This window comes from Larus michahellis, chromosome 1 (genome assembly GCF_964199755.1).
Source record: "Larus michahellis chromosome 1, bLarMic1.1, whole genome shotgun sequence".
Classification (NCBI taxonomy): domain Eukaryota; kingdom Metazoa; phylum Chordata; class Aves; order Charadriiformes; family Laridae; genus Larus; species Larus michahellis.
In genome coordinates, this window is record NC_133896.1 from 189,119,734 (window position 1) to 189,143,222 (window position 23,489).

Consider the following 23,489-nt stretch of genomic DNA (forward strand, 5'->3'; position numbering starts at 1 on the left):
AAATCCTTCTGCCAGATCTATAGATCTCAGAGACGTAATTTAAAAGATTATTTTAAGGAATTTTCCTTCATGGTTAATAGAATGCAGCTTTACAACAGATTACTTAATCAAGCAGAAAGACTTCGAAGCATTTTGTAGCATTGAAAAAAATACAGCTTAGTTGGAGCAGAACTCCACAACATTGTCACTTCTTATTCTGGCAAGGGCAATTTTCTTTTTCCAATCGCACGTTTTATAAGCCAGATTTTCAAAGTAGCATCACTTGGCTCACAGTTTCAACGAAGTACAGTTAAACAAAGTCACAAGCAACAACATAAACAAATGTTAAGAATAGTGCCGTATCGAGAATCAGTTTCCTAACCTGCCATCCCAGGCATATCTGTTCAAGTCTTTGCTCGCGCAAAGGAATAGAATTAGAGGAAAGAGGCAATTTTATTTCTGTATACAGCTTTGGAAAGCATGAAAGTGCGGAAGTGAGAGCAGAAAGAGTGCTTCAAGAGGCATTTGACACAAAGATTTACTCTGCTAACAGGGCAACCAGCTAGCTCTGTGGGGGAAATGCCTCTACCAAAGACAACTACTTAACCTTGGAGAAAAAGCCTTGGCTGCTAAAGAGCGATGATGACTAATTGGTGAAACAGACTACCAAGTGTGGTTTTGTCTTTCACTCCATGATCTGAAAAGGTGAGTAGATGAATTTTTGGAAAATGTCCTGCTGGTCAGTGGGTATATTGAGGAGAAGTGGGGAAAAAGAACAAGAACCCACAAGTTCTTCTCTGCTACTCTACACAATACAAAACCCTGTTACCACTTCAGGTACAGCATACTTGCTCAAGCTGTAGCAAGCCATGCTTTTAGAGTCTCGGCATTCCCAGTTTACTCCCTTTCCTCCATTACCTGGGCAGTTAACATGGACCTCGGCCAATACATAATACAGAAAGAACAAAGCGAAACATAAGATTCCCTGATCTCCAGAGCACCTGTATATCAAGGTTAAATAAATTAGTAGTCTTCCTACGCAAGCCTCAAGAACACACATTTTTTCCATGAAAGATGACTGATTGAGTGGTGAGATTGCACAGAATAATTTTGGGAACTTAAAGTTTTAAATTGCAGATTTTGTGTTTCTCTACCTATGCTAAAAATGCTAAAATAACGATTTATTTCTACACCAGAAAAACTAAGAACTCCTACAGAAAATCTGGAATATATTTAAGAAAGTGAAGCTTTGCAAAGAAATATCTGGCAACTTAGGGGTATACCTGGATGTCCTAATTCCTTATGGATGGCAAAAGAATGACATGAATTTCTCATTATTTGTATAAAAATGGGGTGGAGGGTTAAGACACTGCATTTCCCAGATCAGCACACTGATAGATGAAAAGCTAACTCCATTTCGGTATTCGAAAAGATGATTACAAGAGTGGAAGCAAATTAAATTTCTCAGCAAGACTTTGCACTGCCTTTGAATACAGAAAAACCCTACTACACCAAATTAAGTAGTACGTTAATTAAGTGTCCTTATCACGAGAAAGGGGCTCAGGTTTCCAAACCTGACTAAAGACAAACTCAGTCAATTCAGTCATATATATTAATTCATTGTGTATCATCTCTATGGAAACCCAGCAATACATCTGGAGTTGCCACGCTGTCAAAATATTGTTTGAATGGTATTTTTCAAAATATTAAACCTAAAGTCATAACAATGCAGAGCGTAGCATAAGCCATGCTGCAGGGAAAGGCGGAAGTCAGAGAGATGACAGTTCAATTAATGTTCCAGAGAGGAAAGCATTATCTCCAGAAGGAAATCAGCATTTCAGAGTGTCCATAGGTGTTCCACATTCAGACAGTTGGAGCAACATCTCACTCACTCGCGAAAACTTCAAGGGCTAATCAAAAATGCTAATAAAATGTGTTCCTCTAAACTAATTAACATTAAGGAAAGAAGCGCATGAGCCGAAGAAATTAATTTGAATACAGCAGCATCCTGATACCCGTCAAAAATAGCTAGGCAAAAGGAGATCCAAAATTTAGACAAACCAAGAAGATGGCACCCTCCTAACAGGCTGCTAACCTGAGCTCTCACTACCCCTAAGCATCAAGCTGAAGGAAAAGGAGATGTTCAGATGCACTTGTTAAGCTGGAACGATCTTATAAGGTTATTTTATCTTTCTCGGTAGCCCTGTTTGCCATTACGCTGCTGGGAACAAGCCTTTTGCTCTGCTAATTAAAATAGGCTACTCCCATACTGGTACATTTGATAGCACTAGGCAATACTCTTAGCATGGGAACTCACCCATCTATGTTGTGGTAACAGTTCCTGTAATAGTTTTGACCTGTTCCAAATAGACCTTTCCCAAACTCCTGGCTGCTTTCTGGGAATGAGTATCAACCACAAGTAACTCCCAACAGGCAGTTTGGATGCAATTCACCCATTTTGGGAGGTAAACAATTTGCTAGCAATGGAAGCTGGTAGTCTCAGGCCTGTTGGCCTCAAAAGTGACAGTGATTGACAGTGCTTAATTTATTAGTACAGACGCAGCCATGGGGGAGTGAAGCACAATACTGGACTTTAGGGGATGAAAAACTCTGAAGAGCTGTCATGGGAAAATACTGACTCTGCTGCCAGGATCATTGAGTAACGTGCTAGAAGGGGACAGTGCATGACTCTGGAAATCAGTTCATGTTGCAGATGCTCTCTGTGGGTCCTTCAGATACACGGCTTAACATTTCACAACTCTTCTTCAGGCAGAGTCCTTTCTTAAAAGCTGTTTCGTAAAAGCATATTCTTGAAGCTCAAGAAGTACATGTAAAATGCTGAAACATGAATTTGCTAGATGTTCCGCTGAGAATGGCATAATTTTGGGATTTAGAGTTGGCACACTGCACTCACAAGCTACTGTAGATCAGGGAATCCACACACTTTTGTTATTGTTTGGGCCTAAATACGCGTACTCTCCACAATCCTACTGGGGTGAGACAAGGGGGTGGATATAAAAGCTGGTGTGGCCCTAGGCTCCTCTGGCCTAGGTCGGAGCTTCCATGCTCTAACAGGGTCAACAGCCCTGACAGCCAAGAAGCAGAAAGCTTCGCAGTTGACTCCAGCGTGCAACTGTGGAAGATGTGAAGACCCAAACTGATCTCGTTGCAGGACCTGAGGTCTAAAATCCTGTGCAGAATATGGTCTTTAACTTGGTGTGTCATTTGGTCTTAACTCCTGTCGCATCAGACAAACAGAAGAGCCAGTTCTGAAAAGGATTCATCCTTAGGAACATGCATAAGGATATGGAGTCAGGCCCCAGCATCTTCCTCCACCCAAGATTTGCGCAGCACCACTTGCTAAGCTTTTCATTTGAGACTGTATTCCTCTCAGAACAAAGATGCAAAGAAAATTATTTTTGTGACTACACATAAAGTTCTTGGCTTTAATTCTGTTTTACACACTAACATTAAAAACACATCAATTAGAAAGGCTTCTTGTAGTTTTCATTACTCCTTCCCAATGAAACCAGTGGCAGTTAATTCTTTTGCTTTAATTGATGGATATTGAAATGCCAGGACAGAGAAAAATATATTGGCTTTTATGCCAGTGCTTTTGAAAAAAAATGCACAATACTTTTGCATATATCATAAATCTCTTTATTTCTCTTGACAATTTTTAAAAGATAATGGCCACTCTTATTACTACTGAAAACAAGACAGCTCCTGAACTCTTTGTTTTCTCAAGCTGCAGGATCTCCAGCATTACAATTCTGCTATAATGAATGTCCACAAGTATGCTAAGAGCCATTCAAAAACAGTTATAAGAAATAAAAATAAAGAATCCCAAGCCAGGTAAATCATTATAGGCATTTCAGAGAGGAGACAACGTGAGTAGTCACAAAGACAACAGAAGTAGCATCTAACGATGAATGACACGGACACATCAGCTTCCAAATTCATTGCCAGTAAGCAGCATTAAAGTAATATTTCACCGTTTTCTTCCAATTTAGCTGACAAACTAAGAACCATGCATAATGCACAGATAATGTTAGTTTCACACATCTGCCCAGAAGTTTCACGGTGGTTTTTAAAGAATAGCAGGACCCCCCCCCCCGCCACAAAACCAAAACCCAAACCCAAAACTGAATTTCATTCAGGACGCATCTTTTTGCAGCACCAACAAGCATACCTACGCTTTTCCCCACTTCAACATATTTAATTGGCTAAGCGTAACAACTTCCTCAACTTTTGCAGAAATTAAGATCAGTTGCTTAACTCTACCAAAGTCTGCCTACAAGAAAAGCTGCCCTTCATTTCTGTAAGGTCAATGGTGGATGTGTTCTTACTGATGACCTTGTTCCTTGCCATGTGCATCCTGGTCAGGCACTGGCTATGACCCACAGGCCAGGCTGGCTACTACTAAACCATATGCATGGCTCTTAGTTTGTCACGGTTTTAAACATCGTTGCTCCTCTGTCACGTGGCCTAACAAAATCAAATGTTAATATAGAAGAAATTCCAGAGGTCGACTCAAAGGTCAATGAGATTGCTCTCTATTTATGCAGGTTTCCCATAGATTCTGTGTTAGGAGATGGAGAAAGAGACTCCAAAGGGAGGTGTAGTTGGGATTTTCACTGACAAAAATCATTTGCTAAAGTGGGAACAAAGCTGGGGGTGCGATAATACCATCTGTGAAAATAATCCCACCAAAGGTAGATATTTCAAAATTAATCCATCAACAAACTTGCAAGTAGCCTAAGTGGGGCCACCAATGGCTTTTGCTGGTATATAGTGATACATGCCTTCTCTCACATCCCCTCCTTTTTGCAGAGATTTACTACAGCAAGAAGTTTACAAGGTTTAAGTAAGTTCAGAAGGCTACGAGCAACTGTCATGTTTCCCACAGCTGGGCGGTGACAAGGGGCAAGGTAGTAAAAACACCTCCATCTGTCAGCAACAAACATGCCCTCAACTCTACGTGAATTCTGGTTCTCCTGTACCTCAACTCCAACCCACACCTGCCTGACAGAGTCCACTTTTGGGTAAGAAGGAAAAACAAACATCAGACATGTACGAATTTGTCAGCATGAACTAATGCCCATTTTTTGGTGTGTGCGTAGGTGGGGGATTCATCTTTTGCTGGAAGCCATAAAGTGAAAATTTACAATGTGAAATAATTAACTCATTAAATTCCTGTCTGATGTTGATGGCTCTTCCGCAGTGCCCTTTACTGGGAAGAAAGGCCATCCTCTGGGTATTTAGTTCACTTGCTTTACAGCACAAATCCTTCCAGTAGCCACATACCAAGCTTAATGCAATATTCACATATTGTGCTGGGAGTAACGCACAAGCATACTAAGGAGGACTTGGATAAATCTAATGACAGTGATCAAAAACTGTGCTATCTTTGGCTGGTAGGCTTTCTTGTCTGCAAGTTCTTGAGCATGTGTTCCTGTTCTTGGGGATAAGAACAAAAAATGTGGCACCGGTTCATTTTAGGTATAAGGCTTCAAGAAAGTATAAAAATAGGGTTTTTTTTTAAAAAAAAAAGGCAACTTTCTCAGCAGAATTATTTTCATCACTTCCCACCCACGCTCAAAACTAATCTTTCCTGTCAACCCACTTGCTTTTTTTGTTTTCCTGACTGGATGAAATAATACAGCTAGGCTATTCTTTCCTCCTACCAACTCATCCAATAGTCTTGGAAGTTATTTTAGACATCAAATTTCATTTCTTATCTGAAGTAATAAGCATATATCCAGTTTTAAGGAAAATGCAGTTTTGTATAAGTCTATTGCATAGATCTTCCATTCTGTGTGCTCCATCTGCATGTGCAATCTGCTTCTATATTTTCAGCCAGCTTGCATGGGCAGATTAATGCGTACAATTAGAAAGCAACCTCACAGGCGTTCAATAAACTGCCTTCATTATTACACTCAAGAGAGTCCCTTTGGATGTCTATAAAAGCCTAGTTTTCTGCCTGTTAGCTAAATAATTGACAACACTTAAAATAATCAGGAGCAAATGAACAAAACCAAGACCATTGTGGTGAAAAGAAGCAAACAAAAGATTCTCAAGGCTGCAAACCCTTTTTGTGCAAGCCCTCTTTCATTCTCTCTAGCAACCTATATTAAAAGTCCGGTCAGGTTTACATTTGCACTTCTGTGGGGAGAATTTGTTACCAGCCTGCTGTTTGAACCACACATCATAGGGGACTGAAAACTAGCAAGGACACTAGTATTTATCCTGTAAAAATAGATAAATAAATAAAAACTCTGTTTTGACTCAGGTTTTATTTTCTTGCATTTTATGACTTTTGAGAGAACCGCTTTGGCAGGCAAGTGTATATCAGCTCGGGCTGGTGAACCTCTTGCATTGTGTTTGGAATATGCACTTAGAGGCACTCTGGCAAATTCTGTTTCCAGTTCCAAATTCTGAGCAGAATATATTGAGTGCACACATGTACCCCAGTGCAGCAGTGCCAGGAATTTTTACAGGAGTACAACCTTCACAAAACCAGAGGCACAAATATGTAACAAAGGGAAGGATGAAATGATACAACAGTACATCACATACTATTAAAAACAAACCCTACGTGCTAGACTGTTTTTCCCATTACATAAATAGGTAGATGGCTATTAGAAAAGCAGTGGACCACGTCCAACACTACAGTTTCTGGGAAGTTGAATCCAAATTAAATAAAAGCACCTTACTAGAGAGATGGGCTAAAACCATATGGTGAGACACGCTACGGTTCAGGCACAGATTCGTACCGCCTGCACAGCAAGCCACAAAGAAAAGCAAGTCATGAGGTAGCCATCCCTCATTACTGTTTAAATGACAATTTTTGTGTCCCCAACTAAAGAGGGATGTCCTGAAAAGTCCTGGGCCAGCCATCTAACCTCTTCTTTGTTCCCATTTGGAAAGATGGACACTCAGTCCTTTCCTCACAAGGAATAGCCAACCGCAAAATATGGACTACACAAGCGTTCATTACCTTTTAACACAGCCTCTATCACATGCATCCAAGACAACATTACTCAGAAGGAAGGACTCAATTTCATGTGAAAGTAGTTTCCAGTAGAAAAGTGCACGTGCACTCCTTATTTTCTAGATCTGGTATCTGCAGAGGCAGAATCACAGTGAAGCTATCACCAATAAATCCCTCAAGTGCTTCTCCTCTGTTAGTACAAACCGTAGCAATCCTGCCATGCAGCAACTTCTCCAGCCCAAAGTCTGCTCCTGTGTGCTCTTCAGGCTTTTTAAACACAGCTACTTTAGGAGATACCTTGTGAGTTTTGTCCATTTTAGTCATCTAATAGGGCTTGACCTATTGACCTTGACCAGGCTTTACCTGGGTAAAGGAGATGCTGATCCCAAAAGAGAAGCTGCTGATCCCGAAAGAGAGAAGCTTGCAGACTTTTCCACAGTACTCTGCATGCATGTCTGGACCTCATTCTCACAAGACACAAACACATACTCAAGCAACTGTGATAACAGATACAGTTGACTTTCAAGGGCCAGTTGTACACACGGAATCTAACAAGGCTTTCAAGAGATAGGAAGTAACCTTATCCTGCAGACAGTGGACAAGGTTGCAGGCAATTTTTCCTTTTGGCGTTCACTTACTTCATGTTACAACCTTGGAAAGGGGATTTCAGTGAGAAGTTCTTGTTTTTAATAGTGACAGGAATTTAACCAGAACAACAAACTTCTGGGCAGCATCCTACTTTATTGTCACAGTATGTTTATGACATGACAATCTTAAGTTCCTTTCCTTATCAAATAGAAGCGGCACTTCATACAGGAGAGGTACTGATTGTACCTCATGGACTGTACCCCATGGAGGCTGATACAGCTAGAGGTGGTGATCAATTTTAGAAGGTTTCCCAGCTAATGAGACTGCTGGTAGGCATTGATCTCCCCAGGGAAATTGTGAGGTGGCAGCTACAGATGATTACAGAGGACAGACTAACAAGGCAGCTTATCTATTGAAATGGCTCCACAGGGCATGACTTTGCAGAGGTCACTGCTTTATATGCAGGGCATGACCTTCCTTCCCTCCACTCCCTGCAAGCAGGGGAAGAGATCAAAATGCTCCACAAAAGAAAGCAAGGAAAGGAGCACAACCTCATATTTGTTCTCTTCGCCTCCAGACATGGGGTCTTAGCTGATGGAAGTAATGAGTCACTCATTTTTGCATAGCAGGCAAAAGCACCTCTTTAAATACCAAGCACTTCTATGCAAACATGTCTCTTAATAACCAGCAGTACTTCAGTGGAGTTACTTTACAAGATCTGAGATGTCACACAGGATCCTTCCATTACTCCTGGATGTTGTGCTCCATAATGCCAGTGTATCTTAGCAATGCAAACTCAACAACATCCAGTGGTAAAGACTCCTCTTCCTTCCTCTGTCCACCAGGGAAGTCACTAGTGTCACTCTGTACAGCATGGCAGGTTTTTGCTTAACCAAAATTGCATTCACTGTAGGTGGATTTTCAGCTCACTTCCTCCAGGTGCAGTATCTACAGTATCTCCTAGTGTATGTTCAATACATAGTACATACAAATAATCTTCTGATAGTTGAACACAATCTCAAGCAATGGAGCTCAACGGTCCATCTTTACCTTCAGTTGCATCAGTCAGGTTGGTTTCCTAAGATGACACCAGCTGGATGCACACAAAGCTTTCCTAAATCAGTGGACAGAACGGCTGCCAGGCCAGTCTCCTTCTCAGTGCCCGGCAGACTGAGCTCCTGCAGTTGGGTTGGGGACCAACTGACTGCTCACATGAAAGTGTTTCAGGGGGTTTTGGCCTACTTTTGATAGAACCAAGCTTATTTTTAACGGAAAAAGCGCTGATCAGCAGAATTCACTTCACCCTAAGCAAAAAAAGGTGCAGACAGGGAAGGTGAGGGAAAGGAAGAGATATGTCTCTCTTCACAACTGAATAAGCCTTAAGACAAAAGAAATCAGATTAAATGGGAAGATGAGAACCCTGACAATCCCCTCAGGAAAAAGCACGTCCCCTAACCAAGGACCCTGCGCTGAAAAGATCTGATGAGGTTGTTGTTGCGTTAGGCTCAAAGAGCCTGAAGGTGTGTCGCCTGTCAGAAGCAGGCAGAGACCAAAAGGTGTGCAGGGTCTTCAGAAATCCTGAGGAATTCTGCGGGGGGGGAAATCCACACCAGGACAAACAGAGGACAAACAGCAGGCAAAATACCAATATCTAGAGAGAAAACGTTGGCAATGTATTTAAGGAAAGAGCTGTATCTAAAGCCAAGTGGGAAGAAATAAAAGGAAAAAGACAAGAAAGGCTGAGATCAATGAGAAAGCACCAAAATGTCTATACATTAGAGAACAGAGTCTGGGCAAATGATGAAGGAACTGGAGCTACTAGCATGGGACAAAAGTGACTCCTTTAAAGGTCACCCAAGAGGAAAGAGCAATTAATCATGCTAAGAATACAGGGGAGTAATTTCAGGAGACAAAGATAAAAAAGGTAAAGGTGACTAAACAGTATTGTGTGTTAATTATGTGATAGAATTCATTTGGATCAGTTAAAAATAAATAAATAGGCTAGAATGAACTGGCAAGGCAGGAACTTCACTGCCAGTGGAATTAATTATGTCAGGAGTTAAGCCATATCTAAATCTGACATAAAGAAGGTATTTTGGGGAAACAGGTCTTCACAGCAGATCTCTACATTTAAGCTGTAGGACTATGCTAAATATAGGAAGTCCTTATTATTTCCATGCAGGTTAAATTTCTTTACTAGTCAGTAAAATAAATGGGTGGAGATGTAATTTAGATCCTGTTTCGACAATTAGTCTTGGACTGAATGACCACATATTGATTCAGTTAGAGAAAGAAAGCCCGAAGTCATTGTATAATTCACAGTTTTCATTTCAAAGTATATGTTTTGAGAAGCTAAGAGAAATCTACTGAACCAAATTTCTCACAGAATAAGTTACGGAGGCGGCTTGGAACATTTCACAGAATCATAGAGTGGCTGAGGTGGGAAGGGACCTCTGGAGGTCATCTTGTCCAACCTCCTGCTCAAGCAGGGCCACCAGCTGCCCAGAACTTTTGCACATCTCCAACAGATAGAGACTCCACAACCTCCCTGGGCAACCTGTGCCCATGCTCAGTCACCTTCACAGTAAAAAAGTGTTTCCAGATGTTCAGGAGGAACCCCCTGTGTTTCAGTTTGTGCCCATTGCCTCTTGCCCTGAAGTCAAAAGTTTCAAGTCAAAAAGTGAAAAAAAAAAGCAACAGAAGCCAAACCTTTCCTGAGCCCCAAACCAGACAAAAGCAAACAAGTTAAAACAAAACAAAGCAAAACAAAACAAAAAAATCCACCTCAAACCAGAAGGACAAGCAGGGGAGGATTTCTAGGTGTAAGTCTGAAATTTTACTTACTAATATTGATCTTCAAGGAACATCTCTCTTCTTTGCATTTCTTGCTGCCTTTTTTTAACTTCAAGTCTCTCCGCCTATGGCATTAAAACCAGGAAAACATACTTGAGATTTCCAGTAAGCCAGAAACCAAACATTGATTATTTCAAGTATTTCAATATTCTGGTTTTTAAAATAACTACGTCACAGCTGGGTACAGAAGTCACCCAATCCCATGCGTTCAGATATAACCAAACAGTTCCTAGTCAAGAGACCAGTCAAATAGAAAACCGCCCTGTGTTCCTGGCAGACCCACCTGCCCTCACAGAGGGCCGCAGGAGCCTTCGGAGTTCTCACGCCACAGCACGGTTGGGACCATCTCTCGGTATAACTGGTATCTCGGTGTAACAGTTGGTCCTAGTAAGAAGGTAGAGGATGCGAACTACCGCACCAAAGCAGGTGATAGTCTTGTAGCACTGAAAGCACAGTGATATGAGTACACGTAGCTCTGCACGTGGACCTGTGGTCCTTCAGGAGCATTAGGTACTGGCCAGTTTAACACATGCTAAGACGGATGAAAGTGGGAGACATTTGTACTTAACCAGCGTTATTCTGCCTCAGATACCATGCAAGAATCAACCGAAACCTTGACACACAAAACTTCTCTGGAAATCTGGATGCCACATAAGTGATTAAGGCCTTTAATATAAAATTGCACGTAATTTCCAGTGGAAGGGTCATCTAAGCTGCCTCACACCCCAAAATCAAGTAGACTAATACATTAAAATAAAGCAGAAACTAGAGAACTTGCTACAACAGCAATATGTAGCTCAAGCTAAATTCCAGTCAAAAAGAGGCCAGCCAAATTTATTTTTTGACACGCAGGCTGCAGGTAGGTCCAGTGGGAAGAGCAGTCAAAAGGCAGTTCGGTGTATTAAAAGCACAAATCAGAAGTGCCAAACTGGGATTTCAGCCCTGCTATATTTTGAGCACAAGCTCCCCCGCTGCAGTTGGCGGGGGGATGCTCCAACAGGAGCTCCCACCCGGGGGGTTCACAAGGACTAGCATGTTGAGCAAAATGCAACCTCAGACTGTCACTCTCCTCATCGCCCACCCTCAAAATGAAAACAAGTAATCATTTGGTAACCCAGCAACCAGACATTGCTCTATATAAAGTGCCCTGGAAATTTCAGACAATACCAAGGTCAGAGATGAGAAAAGTGCTGGAGGTGGGAATGGCCCACTTGGTCAGAGCCCCAAATCAGGGAGAGGACACTGTACCTGGGAGGAGGCCAGGTAGAATGGGGTGGGAGGGTGAGGGGGGGGTTGCGGGTGTGTGTAAGGGGGAAAGTGGTGTTAAGAACACGGCTGCAACCCCCGCCCTCATCATTTTCTTCCTGTCCTGCAGTCAATAACATTTCAGAAAAATTACAGTTCCACTGGCAATTACTCAATTGCTTTACCTTCAGTGATTTCGGGGTGGGTATTTTTTAATTGGATAAAGAACGACTGCCTGCAAGAGATTCGCAAAACAAGTGCAAATTCCTCCTCGGCATGTATTGGATTAAGAAAAAAAATACTCTGTCAGATGTCTGCAGATAGGAAAAGAGCCACTAGGTTGTGTAACAATATAAACTGTTGGAAGGCAAATGACTTAGAAGTTGTTATTTGGAAAAAGGCAATGGGAAAATAAACAAAAGGAGGAAGATGAATCTCTGAATAAGATGTCCCATTGCTCAGTCATTTGACATGCTGAGACAGTGGTAGAATGTATGAAGTACTGAGGCAGTTAAAAAAAAATAATCAAAACTAAAGTAAGAAATATCACTCCACAGTATAGGTAAATTTTGATAGTGTTCAAGGGATATCTTGTTTGCTCCTAATCCCTCCACCCAGAGACTGGGGATTTCTGCGGCAAAAGATTCCCACCCATCTGTGCAACTTAACAATTTACAGGGAAAGAAAGGAAAGAGGAAGAAAGGAAGTCTGATGGCATCTATTATTGTCAAAGGTGATGTTGATACCCTCAAGACACCAGGAATTTTCCCCACCACTGCTCAACACTGCAAGCTGATGCCTTCACCTCTGGAAAAGCATTTGACATGGGATCCACCCTCGTATTGTAAGGCTCCTGAAAGCTCCAATCCAAAGCTCACTGGAGTTGCTGTAGTCTATCTCCTAGCTAGAACAACACAGTGATATTAACTTCGATAAATACAATCCTTCAACATCACCCCTGGCTCCCACTAGATAAGAAAGAAGGAAATATCCTGCAGCTATGCTACCATCAGAATGGTGCCTGAGGAAAAATCCAGCATCTTGAAATTATTTACTTGTGGTTGCTGCAACTATTTTCTGCTCTGGAGGTTTACCCTGGGACCCCCGCTTAGGATGCGTACAAATGACAGGCAACGGGACTGGGACATTCTCTAACTAATGACAATCTATCAATAGACATTGCCAAAGCACTCCACGTTTGGCACAGTCTTCAAAAACAAAGCCAAGAGTGGAACAGCTGTGATATTGAAGGTAAACATGTTGAAAAGCATTAGCAGAAGGTCTGTAAAGTGCCTGGTTTTGACAAAATCCCGAAAAAGGCCATTCATGCTGATTAACACAGTCAAATGAAAGAGCACATGATTTGATAAAGAATAAAATGAAATTACAGCTTATTCTAAATAGGATAGTTTCTAAAGACAGCAGGACTGTTACTATGTAATGTAAGAGCAAAAGAAAGTTGCACACAGCAGAATTACACTGAGCCTTTTCACTTCAAATCTTTTTAACCTTTTAATATTTAGTCAAGGTTTAGAATATACAGGGAAAGGCTAAAGGCAGGGTAACAGGAACAGAGGCTGAATAACAGGAAACGGAAATACCCAGTGTGCTTAAGTTACGCTAAATTGTGTAGAGCACAAATGCAAAAAGCTTAAAAATCAAGAAGCCAAATATCAGCCACTTCTTTATTTTCTTGGTAACTTTGGCAGTCCCTTCACCCAAAAGACACAAAGAAAGTTATGGTTCCGTCCGGTCAAAATCTGTGATGTGAAGGGCTGCACAAATGACACCCAGCTGCAGACACCTGCTACTAATGAGCAAATAATAATAATAATAATAATAATAATAATAATAATAATAATAATAATAATGCTCTTTCCCATGTACTCACGCACTTTCTGCAGATCAGACACACATCTCAGTACTAGGAAAAAATACAGAAATAGGGACTCCCGGGCTAACGTTATGAAGTCTCTCCAAAATTATTTCAGTGAGCACTCAGAGATTGCGAGCTTTGAAGAACAGCGAAACTCATGCAGCCCAGGGTTATCCCATGAACAAATCAAAGCAGTCCCAGGACAAGCTGCCTCACATAGTGCGCACGGGATCCCAAATCCCATTCACCGCTACACACAGAGACCCATTCACACAAGCTGGTCTTGTGGAACACAGAATGAGGGGGCAGGATCCACCATTCTTCTCTCTGGGAGCTGGAGAGAGACACAGTAGATGCCAAGAGCATTGGTATTCCAGCACCTATCTCATGGTTAATTAAAGAACGACAGAGACAGGCAGGTGGACTGGTACAGATGGTAAGGCAGACCTTCCATATTTGGGTTCTGCTTTGGCAGACACCCAGTTGTCTCTTGGTCACAAAGATAACGGAAGGGCGGATACTGCTTTTCTCTGCAAAACAAGCGTTAAAGCAGTAACACAAACAGATCCTATGCTCATAAGCAGCACTGGCTTACAGTACATCATCCTTACAATCAAGAAAGAACTGAGCTGAGTACCAGTGCCCACCGTTCTAGTCATCGCGCATTAGTCCGTAGAGCTTCACCATTCACATTTGTTGGCAAAGTAGCTCTCCAGCTGTGAAAGTTTCAGGGCCCCCGCTGATAAAGCTGGCTAGCCATTATCTCCTTTCAGACTGTCAGACAATTTAGGTTTTACTGAATGAATAATAACCTTGGGCAAAAGAAGGACAGGCCAACAAGAAAAGGCGGCTTGTGAATTTGCAGAAAGACATGCTCTCAGGAGATGCCCTGCAGGTGTGGTCGTCTACAAATCTATCACTTTAAAAAAAAAAAGAAAAAAAAGTTCCTCTCCTGCGGTAACCAGGGCCCAGCGTTGGTTGTATGGCACCAGTTCTTTAAGATATCTTTCCTGTCATCCTCAGCTCCCGGGAACCTTTCAACTACAGGCAGGGTGAGACAGACAAATTGACACCTTTTAGTGGCTTTTCAGCATGCTTTTCTTAAACACAGAGTTGAATTTTTAATATATAAACATCTTCCAAGCAGAACTCTTCATCAGCTCAATCACTATTGTGGAAGACAACCCGAATAAACAAATTAAAATTAAGAGTTCCCTTTCACGCTCCTCTGTTTTGCTTGTTTGCTTTGTGGGTATATGTTTATTTATTCAAATTAAACAGTCTGTTTGGCAAAGATGTTTGCCATGATGTTGCATTCTCCTTTAGAAGAAACTGATAGTTACAGTTTTACTATCTACATCTATAAAGATTTTATAATCTGTGTGAGCGAAGGTAAGGAAATTAAAGAGCATGAAAACAAAACTGATACATCGATGTATTTTCTAGGTGTAATTATAAATTATAGCAGTTTTGCAACGTTTTTTTCTTGTCCAATGCCCATGGGCAAACAACATATATTTAATAGATGAATAGAATATAATTAATCCCCTTTCTGCCGTTGCTATCATCACTGCTTCTGGAGCTATACATGAGCTGGTAACTTGTAATGACATTTTCACATGAAAATATTTATTGCCCCTGCGAGCTACTGTGTATGGGCTTATGCCCAAAGACTAATGCTAACCACCGAAAGACTGGGAACAGACTAACCCTCGCCTAGAGGCAAGTAAGGCCATTTTTGTTTTTGCATGTCCCTGTATGCCATCCAGTAGCGAAGATTTTCTTAATTAACTCTCAGCATTCAGCTTCTGCACAGAAGATCATTTCCACTGTTGTGCAGGCAAAACTTGCAAAACTGAAATCTCCCTTTCTCTCACTACTACCGTGCACATCAGTGCCATGCTCCCCCTCTTTTCTTTTTTCATTTAAATCACACATTACATTTTCAACTGAGTGTTACTCGGAGACACGAACAAACTTTTACAACAGTTTATGCAGCACACAGGACGAGAAGACGCTTTGTGAGAATTATGAGACAAAACAAATAAATGCAAAATAAAACTGAAGATTCAAAAGTGAGCCAATATATGGCCAATACTAGAAGGAAAAGTGATCTTACATATTAGCAATGCCTCTGGGTGTGCCCCCCCAGAGGAGCTGGAGTGGCATCAGAATTTTCACTGACCTTTTTGTGATTTGAATGCCTTTTTCACCATGACAGGCTGTATTCTTCCCATGTGTACAGCAAGCAGTTACGCAAGCAGTTACGGATTTCTATAAGGTCTTTGTGCCATCTGCCACAATCCAACCTTACAGAGAAAGCTCGTGCCAAAGTGAACTATATAACCTGTACACACAACATTAATCCTGACCCTAGTGTTCTCCCCTTCTGCGAACTCTTCAGGATGGATGCAAATGAAAGGCTGGAGTTTCTGAAGAGCCAAAGGAACGCTCAAGCCCCAAAGAAAACCAGGTCAGGCATCCTTCAGTCAGCTTCAAAGAGAAGGAGGACTGATTTCCTAACTGTTTGATGCAATTCGGGGCTACCATTTAATTTAAGTAGACTGTTCCATGTAGTTCAGCAAAATCAAGCAACAAGACGTGAACTTTGTTATATGGCTCCAATTCTTCGGTAACCATGTTTACCTTTTCTCTCTGAATTGCTTTCTTTTTCAGGATTTCAGCTTCTTCAGCTGCCTTTTTTGCTTTTACGTATTCTTCCCTCTTGTGCTGTATGACATAAACATTGAAAATTATTTCACATATGTAGGTACACAAAGCACACATAAGGTAACTTGACTTGACTCCTGTACTGCACATCTGTCAAACCTAAATTGTGTTTGAGGAAAGTTTCCAATTTTTTTTTTTTTCTTAAAATGAGGCAATGAATAAAGCAGGCTGTGCACCAGCTACTCCAATATTCACTTTATGAAATTTGAGAAATCTAGGACTGATAAATGGGCACCCACGCAAGGAATCACACAGCTGATTGATAACTTAAAAGCATTTATACCTTTTCTAACAGGAACAACACTTCTACACAAGCACTGGATGGGGCGAATACATTGATCAATTAGTCAAAGTGTAGGCAGCATGCCGGAAGGTACGGCAAGGCATATAAGTGGCTTTACAACTGTACTGGTTATCATTTTAGATATGATCTGAGATACGGATTGCTACATATTTACAGCAGATTTCTCATTTTCTTTGGTGCGGAACATTTGTTTCCAGTTTTCTGCTGCTTCCTTCGAGTTTCATGACTTTCTTTTGTCAAGCAGCTGCGAGTTTGTTTTATAGCCATATGAAACACTTCACGAAAAGCTTTTTTTTTGAGTTCTTAAAATAATCAAACACATTTATTCTTCCTGACCTTTTGTTGGTATTTAGATTGCATGAGCATCATTTGCTGTTTTTGCCTTGCCTGAGCTTCTGATTCCTTTCCACCTTAAAAAAAAAGAAAAAAAAAAGAAGTATAAATTGCATTTTGCATGAGCATTTTAAGTTCAAATGCCAGTCATTTCAGAACAGAGCAATATAACAGGTCAGATATATGCATATACAGGAAATTTTTCATAATTACAGTTGCTATCTGACATTAAGGAGAACAGACAGGAGACCTTTTTGATCATTTTATCCATCCGTCAAAGCCAGTAGCTTGTTATTTACCGAGCATCCACTGTATCATCCACTCTACCAGCAAATATGTCCTATGATATATGATCAATTTACTGAGGAACTATTGCATTTTCAGAAAAACAGTCACGCTTCACAGATGAGTCTTCATTTTCAGATCCAGCTATCCCCACCTTTGCTCAGTTCAGTTTGTCACACAGGGTCAGAAATTTTATTGCCAAAAAGTTTCTCTTTTGTCAAATTTTGGAGCTTGCAGTCTTTGCCAGCTCTAATGGGATGCTATCATTTGAATGTCTTCTAAGTAATGTCTTTGGGCTCGAGGCAGAAGCCCCTTTCTGAAATGGAAATCAAAGCCTTTTTCCGCTGACCTCTTATTCCTATCCAGGTAGCAGAAGGTGCCCTTTCCAAAGGCATAGGCTCCCTTTTGAGAACATCTAAAGCTCTGGCCATACTGTTCAGCCTTCAATTAAAAAAAAAACCAAAACAAACCCAAAACAACAAACCCACAACACAAAACACAAACAAAAAACCCCAAAAAAGCCAACCACACAGAGAACGTGATAACAGGTCTTAAGGGATGGAGGGAGTGGTTTTGATTGTATCATTCTGCTCTACTATCTATTTTCGAAAGTATTTTCTTGCTTTGGGAAAGCAAATAATTCATTCCCTCAGTTGTTGGAAAAACAACAGCAGCCCCCACCCCATTTTGAGGGTCAGGGCTGTATTTTCATCCAGTGATTTTCTGAGAAGTTCCCTACTATGTGACTATTAATTCTATAGAATCAGCCGGACTGATCTGTGCTACTTGAGGTGCCTGAAATGCAAGACAGCTATACTAGATCTTTCAGGAGGGATCACCCTTCACTAAGAGCAGCTTTCTCCACTTACTAATGGAAGGTAACTAATCTTTAGGTGCCTCAGTGAATAGGAGATCAATTCCCTAAGTGTGGAAAGATCTCTATGCACTCAAATAACTCCATAAGATTAAGCTCTCGAGAAAGACTGGCCATACAGTACAGAAGCAACAAGCCTGCAGGAGCAATAAGCAGACAGCTGTCATTGTAGAGTGGCTCCTCCCCAGGCCTAGGAAATAAAATTTCTACTAAACAAGTTCTGAAACCCTTTGGATGCTTGATCTTTCTTTCTTTCTAGCCTTGTATTGGCAACATTCAACCCTCTTGTGTTCACTATACTTTTCTGCATGTACTGCTGGACATTGTCTCTAAAGAAGTATTTTACTGATTGTTATTAGCCATTGCCTGTAGCCTTTCAGCCAGATTTAATTCATTCAAGTTGGCTTGGCTGTAACGTGTTGAATATTTCACTGAAGCCAGAGTATGCTGTGACTGGCTTTATATATGATGTGATCAAAAAAGAGGCCATTACATTTATCAGGCATGCTTTGTTGCTCCACTCATTGTTTACAGAGGAGGGTGCAACTTGCATCCTTCATTGCTCTCATCCCTCTATGGTACCTGAAAGTTTGCCAGTCAAGTATTACAGAGTTGAAATCCAAGATACTTATTTCCCTATGGAAAGCATGAGCGTTGAGAAACCTCAACTTTAAGAATCCTCAGGTGATTTGGACTAGACGTGTAGTCTCTTAAAACCACTCTGAGAAAATAACATAGGATACTTTTTTACCTTAATGAGTACCTACAGTTGTGAAATTAGAGATGCCACTTATATTTTTTTTTCCTTCCTTGAGCTCTCTTCTGTTCCAAATTTGTTCCTGTGGGAATGATAAGATCTAATAATCTTTGCACCTTACCTCTTTTCAGAGGCACTGAACATAGTGCATGTGTCTCAGTCTCCAGGGGTCTTTCTAAGTGGCAGCTAGACAGTGACTGAAGAGCTCATATAACCTCCTTGAATTCTTTCAGCTTTTTCTCGTCTTTTTTTCTTTTTTAATCTTAATTTGCTTCTTTCCCAAGAAAGTTTTCAAATGCAGTGGGACCAGAAGTAGTTAAGACTCCCCACACCCAATCACTGCGGGTTTGCCACCACGTCCCCAGTCACGCCGCCAGTGCATAGACATCACACGCCAAATCTCTGTTTTCAGATTTGACTTTCTTCAGCAAAAAGCTTTATGGTCCTCTTGGGACAGAAGCATGTCTTCTAGGACCTGCTCACAGGCAAGAAGCAGCTAGTATGTATGATAAACACACAAAGAGCATGGCTGGCCACACGACTGCACATGATGGTGGGAATACAGAGCATTACACCAACTTGCAAAGGTAGGTTCACCACTGCAAACAACTGGGACTCGCGCTCCAGGGCAAAACAAACATGTGGGATCAGTATCACCTTGACCACAAAGAGCAAATCTTGGTTGGAGTCAGTTCAAATTCCTCTATCTCCCATCTGGTATCTATTTTTATGCACAGTACGCCACCCCGTACTGTTCTTGTGTGGCATGGCAAAGAAAGAATTTCGTTCCCAGGTCAAAGCAGACAATAGCCTGCACTGTGCACCCCAAGTTCTCCTATGACAGACAAGAGAAGGAAGGGGAGCTCTAGATGTACAAAACTAATAAAGGCATCATTATAATCATTTACTTTGTCAGAACAGATTTTGTTCCATTTCTGTTAGTGCAGTTCCTCAAGGTCATCCCATTTTTACTGCGCAGTATCCTCATCATGTTCTCTACGGATGATGCTTTCAAGTCTTGTCTTGTCAGCAAGTTTCATCAGCTCTCTCCTACTTTTTCTGCCAAAGCCATTAAAGAAAGATACTAAAACAAGATAGGTCTGAAGACTGGTACTTGAAAAGCACTTCTAGTAACTTTCCTTTTGCTTCAGCACAACCTGCAGTCCTATTCTCTGTACAAGATTGGGAGTGGGTTGGAGGTTTTTTCCGATCTTTTTATTATTTTTTTTTAACTAACTCTCAAATAGCATTAAATTAAATGCTTTGTAGCAGTTACAATGGAAGAGTTTCTCCCAACTGTCTAGAAAAAAAGTTGGTTACCGTATCAAACACATCACTGCAGTTCAGAGTGACTTAAGTTCCTGTAGCTTTTTATGCTGGTTTTCATTTACCTGTCTCTGTTGGTTTTTTTATAAATAAAATTGGTAATACAGAGTCTCATACACATTTAGCCTGCAAATGCCTGAATCTGCAGGGACCACTTCTGCCTCTTCAGGAGCCATCAGGAAAGCACGTGTACTGGCCCCTAACACAGAGGAGTTTTCTTATGGGTAACTGGAGGGTCTCCGACACATGCTGTCCACCTACACGCTAATGCCAAGTGTGTGCCCCCTCAGAGACATCAACCACAGACACTGTCAGCAGCAGGAGGGATAAACCACCTCTTTCGCAAATGCTAGTGGAGATTTTCTGCACTGATCCCCACAGATTTCTTGAGCGACAATCTATGCTGTTTTGTTTCAGAAGCATCTTCATTGCCATGACCAAAGAGCACAGAAAGCTCGTGGCAACTCTTATTGACACTGAATCTCTTTAATAAGTAGCATGTGAGAAAAAGTGAAAAATGTCTTATGTCCTGGAATACAAAATTTTGCTGTTCGTAATAGCTGATTTACATGTCTTACCCAGTCTCTGTGGAACCAGCTTAATTGGCCCTGGCCTGTGTTCTTCCTTCCACCGCTCCAGGTTGTTTAGCTCTTTCTGAGCAACTGAGCAGGTACAAAAAGAAACAAATACATGGAAGTTAGAGGCAGTACTAAAAAGCAGGCGGTATCGTTAATTGTATGTAACCCTGAAGACCCATCCAGGAACAGACAAACCTGTTATCAAGAGTTGAAGACAAACCCTAGGAGGTTACACAGCCACTGCAGTGATCAGCTAACAAGGCAAACATTTTGCCTAACTTGACACTGTACTGTGAGCGAACCCTAGGACTCAACCCCGAAAGCAAAACAAAAAAACAGCTAAGAGACTGCTAATAGACTGGTTTTTAACCCCTGGAAACCTGCAGGTAAACGCCATAGTATTTACTCCTGGAGGTAAAGCAGACGTTGTTACAATTAAGATGTTATTGCCGTATGGAGGGAAATGCTTGTGGTGTCACGCTCCTCAGCAGGGAAATGAAGAATAAGTAATTTTCCCTCCCAACCACATGCTCCCTAAGTAAAAACAGGAGGAATGCACGATTCAACTTCAAATTAAGACACTTCAACATAGGTGTCCACATGTGAGATGGGTGGCAAGCTCCCAGCATAGTCAGTGGAAGTCTAGTCAATACAGCCAGGGGAGCCAGCCATATGCTCTAGGATGGCTGGTTGATTAAATTGCTCTCTCAAATCAATTGACATAGGAAAAAAAAAAATTCCTTTCAATAGCAAGATGCACAAAGCCTACGGAAAGAGGAGCTGTGTTTTAGAGCAACTGAGGTATTACTTGAAGAGCTCAATTCACTCTTACTAAAACCAACATGAACCATGTTTTCTAATGGCAGACTATGGCTATAAGACACTAACACCAGCTCTCCTCTAACAAGGCAGACAGTTCCTGGGCAAGTCTCTAAAGAGGCCCAAGACAGACACCAGCCTGTTATTTCACCTTTAAAACAAGCACTTAGGTAGAGACTGGATTCGGTGAGGCCCTGTTTCTGCCAGTATCCAAGTCAGAAGTACTTGGCATGCTTCAGACCTTGCACACAGGTGGCACAAACTGAAAGCAGATCTTTATCAGAGCAGCACCTTTGCTGTTACCATCAGTCAGCTCTACAATGATCTGCTTTTATTCCTCCTTCCAGGAGATTATGGTTTGGTTCAGGAGAAGTCCATTTTCTTTCTCGCCACCAAAGGTAACCCAACCTTACAAGCAGCCTGCTGATGAAGCATTTCAGCCAAACTCACAATGTTTGAGAATAAATGTTTTTATTGCACTGTTTCCTTGAGGGCTCAAAACATGAGGAGTGCTGACTGACACTCCTTCAGCCTTCATATCTTGCACAAATAAACAGCCAGGATTGCAGGACTGCAGTGCTTGGTCACCTCTGCATACAGAATTTGCTTCATGGCTCTTTTGTTGTAACCTTTGGCAATGAAAGCTTTTTAACACAACTAATATTTCTGGTGGAGGTTCAGGGTGTTCCTGCTTAGCTACTTTTACCAGCAAGACTTGAAGCCAAGCAAAAGTGAAGATATTTTCCATCTAAAAGGATCTTTCCCATCTTCATTAAAAGATCCACCTACAGTCCTTAAATGGAGACTGAGGAACCAACAGTGGTTCTAATTGCTTGAGTCTCCACACGAGAGTGCTTTCAAAAATATTTCTTACTTATATTTTTCTTCTTCCTCCCTGTAACACAGAGGGCATTCAAAGTTTTGCTCTCCAATCTGAATTCAATCCGGTAAAAGTGAGCTCAAAAGGTAGTGATTAGGGGCACAGGGTCTAGTTGGAGGTCAGCGATGAATGGTGTTCCCCAGGGGTCAGTACTGGGTCCAGTCCTCTTCAATATATTCATCAATGACCTGGACGAGGGGATAGAGTGCACCCTCAGCAAGTTCGCTGATGACACAAAGCTGGGGGGGGTGGCTGACACACTGGAAGGCTGGGCCGCCATACAGAGAGACCTGGACAGGTTGGAGAGTTGGGCAGAGAGGAACCTCATGAAATTCAACAAGGGCAAGTGTAGGGTGCTGCACCTGGGGAGGAATAACCCCATGCACCAGTACAGGTTGGGGGCTGACCTGCTGGAGAGCAGCTCAGCTGAAAGAGACCTGGGAGTCCTGGTGGACAACAGGATGACCATGAGCCAACAATGTGTCCTTGTGGCCAAGAAGGCCAATGGCATCCTGGGGTGCATCAAGAAGAGTGTGGACAGGGAGGTCATCCTCCCCCTCTACTCTGCCTTGGTGAGGCTGCACCTGGAGTACTGTGTCCAGTTCTGGGCTCCCCGGTTCAAGAAGGACAGGGAACTGCTGGAGAGGGTACAGCAAAGGGCTACCAAGATGATTAGTGGATTGGAACACCTCTCATGAAGAAAGACTGAAGGATTTGTGTCTCTTCAATCTGGAAAAAAGACGGCTGAGGGGAGATCTTATCAACACTTATAAATACTTAAAGGGTGGGTGTCAGGAGGATGGGGCCAGGCTCTTTTCAGTGGTGGCCGGGGACAGGACAAGAGGTAATGGGCACAAACTTGAGCATAGGAAGTTCCACCTAAACATGAGGAGGAACTTCTTGACTTTGAGGGTGGCAGAGCACTGGAACAGGCTGCCCAGAGAGGTGGTGGAGTCTCCGTCTCTGGAGACATTCCAAACCCACCTGGACGCGTTCCTGTGCAACCTGCTCTAGGTGACCCTGCTCTGGCAGGGGGATTGGACTAGATGATCTCCAGAGGTCCCTTCC

At 41.8% G+C, this 23,489-nt stretch overlaps 1 protein-coding gene across 1 annotated transcript in view; it reads right to left on the bottom strand.

Moving 5' to 3' along the window:
- The window catches only part of EPSTI1 (epithelial stromal interaction 1), a 50,797-nt gene that overhangs the window by 16,720 nt on the left and 10,588 nt on the right, over positions 1 to 23,489 (bottom strand). The window contains exons 3-6 of the mRNA XM_074565033.1: positions 20,723 to 20,806; positions 16,906 to 16,979; positions 16,182 to 16,265; positions 10,406 to 10,479 (exon numbers count right to left, since the gene is read on the bottom strand). Of these exons, the coding sequence (XP_074421134.1) occupies positions 10,406 to 10,479; positions 16,182 to 16,265; positions 16,906 to 16,979; positions 20,723 to 20,806 (316 nt within the window). The remainder of the gene's footprint in view (positions 1 to 10,405; positions 10,480 to 16,181; positions 16,266 to 16,905; positions 16,980 to 20,722; positions 20,807 to 23,489) is intronic.